General features: G+C 47.0%; 1 protein-coding gene across 2 annotated transcripts in view; it reads left to right on the top strand.

Annotated features, from left to right (window-relative positions):
* The first annotated feature begins 3361 nt into the window (after window positions 1-3361).
* Window positions 3362-12467, top strand: part of st18 (ST18 C2H2C-type zinc finger transcription factor) — an 82420-nt gene continuing 73314 nt past the window's right edge. For both annotated transcript variants that reach the window (XM_049012170.1, XM_049012176.1), the window contains exon 1: window positions 3362-3490. In XM_049012170.1, the coding sequence (XP_048868127.1) occupies window positions 3437-3490 (54 nt within the window). In that variant the 5' untranslated portion in view covers window positions 3362-3436. The remainder of the gene's footprint in view (window positions 3491-12467) is intronic.

Genomic DNA, 12467 nt, shown 5'->3' on the forward strand with positions numbered 1-12467 from the left:
AAAGCCACAGCGTCGAGCGCCAAAAGAAGCGGACAGAACTTTGTACTTGGAAATGTAAATCCTTTCTTTGTGCTGTGGGGATTTTGTTCCGGACAGAGGCCTGGGTCACTTTCCTCTTTAGCAACAAGCATAGACCAACACAGGTGACTGGAAATACTGGTTAAATGGTCCAGATCAGTGTTTCTCAACGCAGTGCTTGGAGACCCCCAGCAGTCCACATTTTTGCTCCCTCCCAGTTCCCAGCATATCTCTACCAAACAGTCAGGAAATCAGAAAGTTTGAATGCCTGGTACAGGTGTGCTGGGAGCAAAAAATGTGGTGGATGTCTGAGGGTCCTCCGAGGACTGGGCTGAGAAACACTGTTCTAGATAAAACGTCAAAAAAAATGAAGAGTCGATATTACGTAACTGACATCTATAACTGCATGAGTAAGTGGCACAGAATTATCACGAGGGTGTATGACATCTGTCTTGCCTGTGCAGCTGTTTAGTTTCTCCATGGAATTGGTTTGTTCTCGTCACAAGCAGCCCCAGTAGACAGACATGGATGAGAAGGCAGCAGGATCATCTGGTTCAGAAGGAGCGTCACGAAGCGACCCCTGTCCTGGGAAGTCCCAGTGCCCCCACGATAAAGAGTCTTGATTTGTGATACTTCCCCTAACATGGAGGCAAGTTGTGGTATCAATGAACTGAGTCGGCATGAATCAGAAAAAGCAAAAAAAGAGCAAAACATGCACAATGAAGTATGTTCATAGGTAGAAAAAAAGCAAGTAAGCTGTTGGACCCTTTTCCATGTAAATTGTTCTTAATTGTAAATTGTTCATTTTAAGCCAGCGAATAAAAGACTAAAACATTGTATCTGAATATATATATAACACACATATCTTTGTGTGTTCCATCCATATTCTGAAACTGCTTGTCCTATTCAGGGTTGTGGGGGGTGTATGGGTGTAAGGCAGGGAGCAACCATTGTAGGCAGTACACACACACACCATTGGTAACTCCAATTAACCTCAGCATGTTTTTGGACTGGAGGAAACCCCATGACAACACAGGAAGAACATGCAAACTCCACAGCAAAAATGTCCACAGCTTGGCAGACACTCGAACCCGGGGTCCCAGGCATGTGAGGTGATAGTGCTGATCACTGCACCACCATACCTCTCCCTTCTTTTGTGTGCAAAGATGAGCTCCGTTCGGCTCGCCGACATTCCGGTGAAGCCATTACATCCCCTGCGTCCCGCCGAGTTCAAGACGAACGGACACTTTCGTCGAAGCTCAAACCCGCTTCGACGTCAGCCTCCACCTGAGAACGCGGCCTGCCTTATTCTGAAGCCAGGCTGCGGCGAGGGCCCTATCCTGCTGGCAGTCCCCATGGGGGGGCGGGCCGGCACGCGGGGAGGCTTCAGCCGCGCTCCGAGAGCTCCATTGCCCTTTTCGTCAGCGGCGACGCACCCGGATCACTTTCCCAGCTCGCAGCGGGGAGCGTGGCAGCCCTGCCTCCAGCGACATGTGGGGCTAGGGGTGTCTCTTACAATGTTTTGCTTCATTCCCGCCGCCTAGCATACGTCTGCTGTCACATTTGGGCAGAGTTTCTTTTAAAAGGATTTACAGAGTGGTCTGTCCAATCCCGGCTTTTTTTTTTTTTCTTTTTTCAAATTTTTTTTTTTTTTTTTTCCATTTTCACGGGACAGGCTTTAGTGACAAAATGTGTGACACAACACCCACTATGGAGGTTGCCGGGGAAGACTAAGCATGTGTACCAGACTGGCTCTCTGTGCTAATGTTTACAGCCCCCCACTGAGCTACTGGGAGATACTCCCATCACGGGACCAGGCACATTACTGCCATGTGTCTGCGCCTCCTTAGTCTGACCACAATATCTGCAAACGAACCCTGTAATTTAGTCTGTTTAAATATGCCGCACAAACTGTAGGAAGCTGCTAAACGCCACTGAAACGTATCCCCCCCCCCCGTTCGGGGACAAATGCACCCCTATGAAAGCCCGGGTGTGTCAGCGTTAACATGATGGCAGGCTACCATCGCCCACCCAGACGTGCCCGTTATAGGGCCACTGGCACACCGGTGATGATGCTGACATTCAGCCAGTAGCACGTTGGGGACGGGGGCCTGCCTGATGCCGCAGAGACGACAGGCTGGGTGTTGTGCGTGTGTGTGGGGGCCCTTGGAGGAGCTGCGAAGTGTTTTCCAGAGTCCGCTCTAAACCTGGGTTGATATTGTGAGGGGCGCTGATGTAGCGCCGATCCTAGCGGCCTGGGCTTAAAGGTCTCCTCAATTTCAGGGGACGTTGTTTGGATGTTACCATGGCTACAATCCACGGCTGCATCGCCTCTTCAGTATAAACACACACGGAAAACTTCAGTCAGTCGTTGTCTTCTAATATATGGCTTTAAAAAAATCCACACATTATGTGGTGATTTGTATTTCAAAGGGCGTAATATTAATATGTCCATCCTGAAGTCCAAGCCTGGCGAATAATTTTACATGGAAGGCAAAATTATTATTTTCTCATGTCTCACTAAAGGTACAATAGAAGAATTGTTCTTTTTCGGAAGTATTTGACATCATTCGTTGGGCTTGAACGTAAGAATTGACCTTTTTTTCCATTATAACGATCGCACAGGCTAGAAAAAAAATCCATGGCTCATGGGCTAGCTTTTACCTATGTCTGCTGTAGCCCATCCCAGGAAACACAGAATAATGAATTCACCTAAACAAAACTCAGGAACTAGTTACTAACCAAAACCAAAATTCATACCTGCATGTACAGCTTTGACAGCAGCAAAAGCCTCCATGCAAATAATCTTTTGCAGAAGCCATGCAAATCCATGGTATGCAAATCCCTTCGGGAGCACTTGTGAAGAAACTTGAACTTTCTTACCCTCTTAAGGAAAGTTCTGGCCACTTCACAAGAGAAAACAATGGGTTTATGATAATGAAATAAATAGCAATTTTCTATAGTAGCAAGTGAAAATGTAATTGTAGGCCTTGTTTAAACTTCAGGAGAAAGGGATTATGCTTTTGTTTATTAACGATTGCTCCATGTTGGGAACACGCATCTGTTTATAATAAATAGATTTAAAATACAGTAATTCCATTACTAATTTAGTCACACGTTATGACACTCGAGCATGAATCAAATTTTCCCCGCCAAAAAGAGAACGGAACTTTTTTACGCAGCTTTTCATGAACAAAATGCACTTAATGATTTTTTTTATCATATTGCGGGTTCAATTATTCCAGGCGGTTTGCATGACAAAGGCATGCAAAGACTCGCAAGTCGGCGCGGTGGGAGCCGCTCCTCCCGCAGGCTGTAGAGCGCCGCTGGCTGGCGGCTCGGCGCTGCTCCACCGCCCGCTTCCTGGCACCACCTGAGTACCGGCTCTCCGCCGACGATGAACGCTGTATGACTTAGGATGCTGTTGCTTTTCCCAAACAGGCCAAGCAAACGCAACTCTTTTACTCTGCAAGTAAGTAGCACAACTTTAACTCGTGAATTATCGTAATACTTATTTATTTAATTTCGCTTTATATTTTCTTTACTTCATTCACTACAAAAAAAAAAAAAAAAAAAAAAAGCAGAACAAGAAGTACAGTTTTAAGTGCTGAGCCGCGGTCGCATACTTCCACCAAACTAATACATTTTAAGCATTTATACTTAATAACTTGTTATTTGTAGTAAAAACCAGTAAGAGAATATCTTTGTCTGCCTTAACGTCTTGATATAAGTTAAAACATTACGGTGAGACATTGGAGTCGTGGCGTTCAGCAGCTGCCGTTCGTCACGTTTATGCTATGATTCACACAGAAATATTAATAAATTAAAGAATAGTTTCAGTTTACATTTTTCAGAAATATTTAGTTTACGCAGAGATTGGATTTCACTCTGAACACTTTTCAGTGTTGCGGTTTATCCCCAGTTTTACTGACGGGTTTTTTGTTGCAAATGCTATTTTATTTTAATTACAACTACGGAGTTTACTTTTGTTGACTTTCATGACTTCAGCTCAAGGGACAATCATGGGAAGAGAGAAGCCGTTTTCAGCGGTCTTCCTGAAAACAGAAGCGCTCTGTTTTACTGCTGCCATAAGCGCCCTATAACACTTGAGGCCGCCTTTACACCTGCGGCATTTTTTGCTTTGTCGCTTTTAGATCTTTGCTCCCTTATTGAAGGTTTGTTCCTCTTTTTATATCTCTAAAAACAAATTAGATTTCAAAAATACAAATGTGGACCCCGTGTTTGCAATTGACAAGCAGTATCACATAATGATATGGCCATCTTGAATTTGTTTTAAAGAATTTAAATCGATTTGTGACGTCAGATTCGTGAACGAATCGTCCTTTGGAACCGGTTCTGCTCAGTGAATAGGTCGAACCGGTTTTCAAATCTAAAAATCCTTTTTTCACACATCAATATATAAAATAATCTTTTTAATTGCACTTATATTTGTTTTTCGCAGACTAGCAAGTAGCCATCCTGCGTTCGGTTGAAGCGGTTCCCTGTTACTCCCTGAGTAGTTCATCATTTTGGCGAGTTCGGTTCAGGTTTCTCGGTGAATCTCGTGAGACCGAAACTCTCACAATGTGAGCGGTCTGCTTGTGCCGAAAGTCTACTCCAGAGTTAAGATGTACGGTTAATAAATGTGCGGATCCCAGCATTTATTGTATAGGGTATGTTGCAGGTACACGAGATTTTATCAGGTTTTTGGAAGATGCGCTAAAGCCTTCTTACGTGATTGCTTTTCATTGTAATGAATCCCGAAGCGATCAATATACATCCACAAGACTCAGAGATCACCAACATTTAAATATAAATAAGATTTTAATAAACATGTATCTTGGATAAAAGTAATTGAACAAAGTGCAGTAGCATGTACTGCCCCGCCGATTCTTCGAATCGAACGTTCGATTAATTTAAACGAACAGTTCGGTAGAATCGGTTCTGTAAATTGAACATAGTTTCCCATAACTAAAATCAGTCACGCTGCCTGAGGGCTTAATTCGTGATCTTGATGTTTGTTTTACTGCGGACTGTTTTATGGGGTATGGAATGTAGAACCTTGTGCTGTTGAGTTTCAGGTGCAAATCTTGCTTTGAATAAGTACAAATGGCATCTTTCTGTAATGTTTGGTTAGTTAGTTAGCTAGTTAGTTAGCTAGTTAGTTAGTTAGTTAAATAAATAAATAAATAAATAGAACAAGAAAAAATACCCGGAGGAAACCCCACGACGACATGGGGAGAACATGCAAACTCCACACACATGTGACCCAGGCGGGGACTTCGAACCCGGGTCCCAGAGGTGTGAGGCAACAGTACTAACCACTGCACCACCATGCCGCCCCATATCACATACAGTCCATATGAAATGTATAAATGATATGCTTTATTTGCCATTTGCACAAGTAGAGGTACCTTGAGACAGGGGTTCCCAAAGTTCCAAACTCCTCCTCTAGGGGTCATGAGACACTGGTGGGGGTTTGCTCGATGATTTCTAGAATGTATTTATGAATATTTGTAACTGGTCTATTGCGATAAATGAGCCATTGGGGTATCTGCAACCCCACCCCACCCCGGTCAGTGAAACGCGCCTAGGGAACCCTCTCACCGCTCAGCAAAATGAGGAGCTTGTGGCACCATTATTTTGTGGGTCATTTGGGAATCCATGCTTGGAATGCTTCTGCTTCTCATATGCTGCCTTGTACTCCTTCGAGACACAGACACATTCAGTCGTAAATGGTGCCCTTGGATGGTTAGGGGCCTGGCTCCTGGGCCCGGCCCCGATGTGGCTGTCTTGCTGAGGTTCTAACCAATGACCTTTAGCAGCCTGACGCACGCACCGCACCCCTGGGCTGATAGAAATGAAGCTTATATTCGGATATAGAGGTGGTGGTGGACTTAATGGAACGGCGGAAAGGGGAAAAGTAAGGGAGGTGTGTCGGTGTGATGCAATACGATGAAGAAATGGCTGTTGAGTCTTGGAAGCTGATGCAACAGAGCTCGAGTATCTGAGTCAGGATGTCTGTGGAGGGGTCAGCAAGGGAAAACAGACCCCAGTCTTATAGCACTGTAAGGTGCAGGTGATGTCATGGACGTGAAGGTCGCAGGCCTGCTCCCAGTCTTGACTAGAATATCTTTGATTATTTTTAATGTTTACAGGGAAGATCAAGAATTAGCTGATGCAATGAAATCGAACTGACGATACACTATAGCTTCAACAAATTTCAATATTTTTGTTTGGATAGATGTTATAATATTGGCTGTAATGTTTTTGGCACTAATTATTAGCAAATGCTAATGATGACTACAGTGGTCACATGATTTTCGGCGATATTGGATCTGAAACTAGGGTAGCCTCCTTGTAAAGCGATGACATCATTTCATAAATTTAACTTCCACCCCCTCGGCATGTTACATCTAGTGACTGCCCGCGGTGCGCTAATGTTGTGCAGCATCTTTTATCCGTTCATTCTGCCGCGCAGGGAAATGTATCGCTATTACAGTCATTCTTCAGGTGTGTGACCTAACACAACTTCCGATGAACTTTTTTTCCAGAGGTCAGCTAGTGCCCTCTCCTGGTGCGTCTAAGCCATTTCACCGATTGCTTTGCAAAAAATACTTGGCATTTACTGCATTAATTTCTGAGAAGTGTTTTTTTTCCCATAAAAGCCCGTCCAAAGAGGTGATGTTTAAATAAAAAGAAATATATCAACGCCTCATAGAAAATGACCAGTCTGTGGCTGTCACAAGTTTTGTTAGGAGACACTGAATGTTTTTTTTTTGAAGTAGTACGGGGTGACAGCAGCAGTTGGTATGTTCGGTATGTGCTAAGTGTGCAAACTGTCACCTGGCCCTTTCAGAAATGCAGTAATATGTCCATGTGTTAGTGGTGTGACTCACATCATGGCATGAGGGAGCCACAATCGGGGATCGCCAACCTGTTTCTACATGGACAAAGGTATTCTTAGCAAGAGCAGTGTGTGTCCGTGCTAAAATGTCTCGGTTGATGGAAAAAAGGCCACCTAGGCTACATTTTTCAAATGCCATGGCCATGGCGAGAGTCGCATTTTGTTTACAATGTCTGTCACGAGTCACCACGGCGACGACCCCTCTACTCAGTGACCCCAAACACGCCATGCGAAGTCTTGTATAGCATATTCTGGTGTGAGCGGTACGCCCTGTTTATATACCGACTCTGCACATGTACTGTGGCCCCTACACCGATTTTTAAGGCTGGTCTCCTCCACCGCAGTGCCATGTCCAGCCTCCACACACCGCTACCTCTCTCCCAAATATTCCTTTAATATGATTTTTGACTTCAGCCACACCTCATTCGAAGCAGGTTAATGCTCAAGACCAGCGGGTCACCTCCCTATGGGGAGACGCAGGAGACATGCGGTCATGGTGCTCAGCATTAAAGTAGATTGATAGCCCCTGAAAGTGCAAACCTCACGCGATGGGTACTACTTAGAGAAATGGGAAGCGTGTTCTCGACAGTGGATAAATAATAAGCGTTCCTTCACTGGCGTAGCGTTGCCCTCACGCAGATGGCGCCTCTTAAACTCATAATTCCGCCGCGACCCCTGGATGGCTTCCCCGTAACAGTCGCCGCGTGCCAGCTGTTGTTTCCGCGCGTCTCCCACGGCAAGACCGCATCTCGTAGCAGCTTGTGGCGCCGGTGCCGGGGTCGCCTGCGGTCCGCGTTCACGGCAGTGCCCCCCCCCCCCCCCCCGTTTGTCGACCAACCCACCCGCGCGGAAGAAGGCAAAGAGGAGAGATCTGATAGCAAGACGGCGTGGGAGTCGACGGGGTGAAAAGATGCCCTTGAAGAGAGGTCTGGGAATAAATCGTATCATCAGAGGGTGCGGAAACAGGTTGGGCTACCTGTATTTGTATGTTGCTGTTCGGTAACTTACCGTTATTTTTTTTTCCCACTCTTTCTTTTGTTCTTTGTGGCACTTAGACAAAGGGTATCAAGTTTTTTTTCTTCCTTTTTTTTCCGTGTATACAATGCTGAATGTAGGATTTAGCTGATTGCTGTGAAAAATGTATATAACCAGCTAAGTAACAACACTTGTGTTTTGGTGACACTGGCCTGCATTTACAAAAGAGAGCTGCTCGCCCTCTGGGGCAGCTTTGGAGTCCGGACGCACCCACCGTCCCCCGCCCCCCCAGCTGCTGTGACTTCAGCTTCTTCCTTTGTGCGACATTTTATGTTCCTGTCATTAAGAGCTGCCGTGGGCATGTTGAAGGTTGTTGGTTCAAGACCCCTCAATGGTTTCACCGCTGAGTAAAGGCACTAACCCCCAATTGCTGCTGGGATTGGCTTGATCGTGGTTTCTCAAAAAATTTCCATCACCATGAATGAAAGAATTGGCTAAATCAATAAAGCGAAGGGTCAGGTATGTGTCCCAAATATACTGACCGGGCCACCTGCCTGGCGTCTGAACCCTCAAAACCATTTTAGTAATGAGGTCTCTTATACACCTCACCGCTATCTGGGCCTATAAGTTAAGGCAAATGAATAATAAAGTGTTTTTTCCCCCCTTGAAATTTCACACCCACTTCTTAATAACTGTGTGATCCGCTTGTGTTATCCGATTTGTAAACCAGATGACTTGGAACAGTAAGAGTAGTGGAAAACTTACCTGACGTCCACTGCCACTGCAGTTGGGGTGCTGCTTCTGGGTGGGCGTATGTCTGGGCTCCAGCCCAATTTCTCATGCCAATGCTATGGGGTGAGATGTTTTCGATTAATAATCGTGCTGTGTGTTTTTTTTTTCTTTCCTTTTTTTTTCTTCTTTTGCATGGATTTAACATCTCGTCTGCACTCGGTGACTTCACGTTAACCATTTTTCTCCAAGACGCGTTACTTCTGCCGCTGTTTGTCGTCTCGGCCCCGCTCACTTTGAGACGGTCCTGGGTGCGATGCAGTCCTGCGTGTGCATCGTTACAGGCGTGGATACGACGATAAAGCTGTTTGCTTTATCGTCATTTGGGGTGGAGGATTGGGAACTACCCGCGTAGTCCGGCTAACCCTTGTAAAGTGAATGCATCAAAACAGATTTTCTACAGTAGTTTAGTTCGCTAGTCTTACAGTCTGGCATGTTTTTAGTGTTTGGTTCCTGTGGTCTCTGGTCTTGGCTCATCTCTGCTTCTGAAACATCCCGAACATCGCTGACATGGCTGTAGGAGTTCTTTGCCGAAACGTATGTGGTGCCGGCGTCGAGTCTCAGTACCGCAGACCCCAGTAATTTATTCCCTTTAATTTGGCCTCCGCCGGACCAGCGTTTCCATTCTGCGGCACTGGCAGACCGCCCCCTTCGACAGATGAAGATCTGTCATTTTTCAGTTTAACTATTTTCTGCATCATTACTTCACAGCAAAACATTTAGCCGCGAAATCCGCCGGCGCTAAGACCCTGGGGAGGACCGGGGGTGGGGTGGAGGGAGGCGGGAGGGTGGGGGGGGGGGGACGCTTCCCCAGATGCCCTTCTGTCGTGCTGGGTGAGGTTCAGGCAGCACAGCGGAAGCTGCGGCTCACGTGGACCTCAACCCAAAACGCTCCCGCTGGAAGTCCTGGGAATCGGGCCTTAAATAAAGGGCCTGTCATTATTAATAGGACTTAGAAGGGACGGTTCAGCATAAACCTGGGCACTGAGCATCGATTTAGATTTAATTATCAGTCGACGAAATGAGTAATTGTCAGACCGGAGATGTATCGCCGATATCGATTTGGTGTGTGTTGCAAATGGCATTTTTCATTTCTGATGTCCATATAATATTCTTTTGAATTGGTAAATCATTGAGGCGGAGTTTATGGCACAAAATGATTATTATTTAAGTTTTAAAGTATTTAAATGATTTTTTAAAATTAAACTATTACGTTTTTTTAGACACGGGTAACCATGTGGAGGTTCCAAACTTGGGCAAAAGGAGCCTGGCGAGAGTCACTGCTGCCGTAGTGGTCTGTTGCCTTGCCGATGTTCCTTGCCTTGTGAGTCATCCTGGTTCTGAGAACTTCTCTATTGTAGCAACGTGGGGGGGTTTCCCCGAACCTCCTCGGCCCCCATTGGTTAAGTCGCCTCCCCGTTCCCATCTGAGGACCAGCCGGCAGCCTCTGACGGTGGAGAAGTTCGACATCGCTTTGCCAAGTTTAATTCCTCTGCTCTGCTCAAAGAATTAGGCGATGTGTTGAACAGAAATGTTCCAAAAAAAAAGCGTTGACAGCTTATCATATCGGTGTTTCCTGAGCTGCCGCTGAGCACAACTTCACTGTGTTTACCAGCATGTTAAAGGAGCTTCAGCACCTGGGGGGTGTGGGGGGGGGGAGGGGGATTCAGGTATTTTAGAATCCTGAGGGACACACATAAAATAGGTTAAAAAGCCAGAGATTTTTCTTAATCTAGTAGAAAGGCCTGTTATAGAAGAAATAGATTCCAGTCAGTATTTGTATATACTTGGTAATATGTGATGGTTAGAATACCGGCTGATCAGTGTGCATCGGACGTGGCAGTCTTCATTTAAAATGTGATATTTACTGAAAATTAATTACCAAAAAATTAATTTAAAAAGGGACACCTGTGCACGGGTCACCGGATGCCAAATATTTCCCATAATGCTGTATAACGCGCGGTGCGGCTCCATTCCGCCCGCTGCTGAATCTGGCACGCTGTGGGTGACGAGGTGCACGGCGAACGGGCAAGCAGCGGTCAGGGCGCCCTGCGGGGGACCGAGGGCTCCGCGTTTGCCGCCCGCCCGCCCGCACACACACCCCTCCACCCCCACGCGCGGCCTCGGCGGGCCGTATAGCTGTCGAGATGAGCCCCCAAGCGCCACCCGCTGCTCCGTTACCTCTTTGTTCGGGCGCTTGTACACCTGCTGATAACATAGACTGCTGGATCTGGGAGCACTGATCCAGGATCTGCTGCCAGCGAGAGCTACGCTCTCATTGTGCCGGGGGAGCAGAAGAATACGGCGTTTACACAGGGTGGGGGTGGCAGTGCTGCTAGGGGGGGGGGGGTTGATGTGAATGCTAAACGGGAGCAAAACTATAGGACCAATAAGGGATCAGGGCAACTTCGCCAGTCTTTATTTTTAGCCGCGCCACAATGCTAGCTTAGCGGATAAGGGTGTGGATTTGTATGTTCGATGGCTTCTGCGGCAAAGTTTTTCATGCTCATTTGGGCCCCTCATGAAAAAAGGACAACCTAGGTGTGAAATTGATGTTCTGAAGGAGCGGCGTATGTGTCACTAAGTCATTTGACTAATATGCTAATGCGACGTGACGAACCTTACATCCCTGACAGCTTTTTTCTACTCTTCAGAAGCCTGTCGGATCACATAATGTACTTCCTCTGGCTCCTCTTCGCGGTTTTTTGGACCAGCAGATGATCTGAGTTTCGACTTAAGTTTGCATCTTAGCTTCACACGCCGGTGCGGCCGCTGACGAGCGTCGATTACGGAGCGCTAACTCGGAACACACTTCTAACATGAAAGCCCTGACTTTAGCTCACTTGACAAAGATGTGAAACTTAACCATAGTTAATACGTCCAGCTGTAAGAAATGGTGCAGTTGTTACGGCATATTACAGTGGAGGCGACGTGTGGCTGAGCAGGTCAGGTCACTGTACCTGTGATCGGAATGTTGCCAATTCGAATCACATCCTTGGCAGAATAGCGGTGCGTCTTTTGGACCTTTCAGCGAAGTCCCGAGCCCCCAGAAATCTTCCAGTAATTTGCAGACAAGGACAAATGCAGCATTATTTCATTTAAATTTTTTTCATTTTAATAAAAGCAAGCAAATTGCTGTGTCTGTCTTTGGGACCTGGGGTTCTCATCACAGGGCTGGTAAAGCACAAAGCCGACTCGGCACCCCTTCAGTAGCGTGCCACATTTTTTTAGGAGGCTGGGGTCTGGGTCGCATGGGGGCCTGGGTGACGTAGCGGGTGGTGCCAAGAGGAAAACCGGAATCGTATTCTGCTGCTTGACATCAGCTTACACGTGTCAGTGAAAGACAAAGTGGGGCTGCATGCAGGCCGTGAAAGGCGTGATGCTGTTGGGGGAGGTGCAGAATGAACACGGGTGCGTGGGGCATGGTGGGGTCACATGGGGTCAACTGAGGTTAAAGTGTAGCACGGAACACCCGTCCGCCTCGTGCCGGGGTCCCGGGCTCTGCTCTCCGCCTTTCAGCGGTCGGTTGAGACCCCGAGGCACAGGGGGTGACCCCATTGCGGTGGGGTGTGGGGGATGGGGGTGGGAGGGGGAGGGGGGGGAGTCCAAAGGCGGGGAGGGCAGGGAGCAGGGACAGCCAGCCTGCTGGAGCGCGGGGCTGTCGACGGCAGCTGTCAGCGCTTTGGAACCATGAGCAGACAGATTGTGTGTTCTGGAGCTCCAGCCAGTCCACCACCTGGCAGGATTCTCCTCATTAGAACTTCTAGCTGTTTCTCTC

Source organism: Brienomyrus brachyistius, chromosome 4 (genome assembly GCF_023856365.1).
Source record: "Brienomyrus brachyistius isolate T26 chromosome 4, BBRACH_0.4, whole genome shotgun sequence".
Classification (NCBI taxonomy): domain Eukaryota; kingdom Metazoa; phylum Chordata; class Actinopteri; order Osteoglossiformes; family Mormyridae; genus Brienomyrus; species Brienomyrus brachyistius.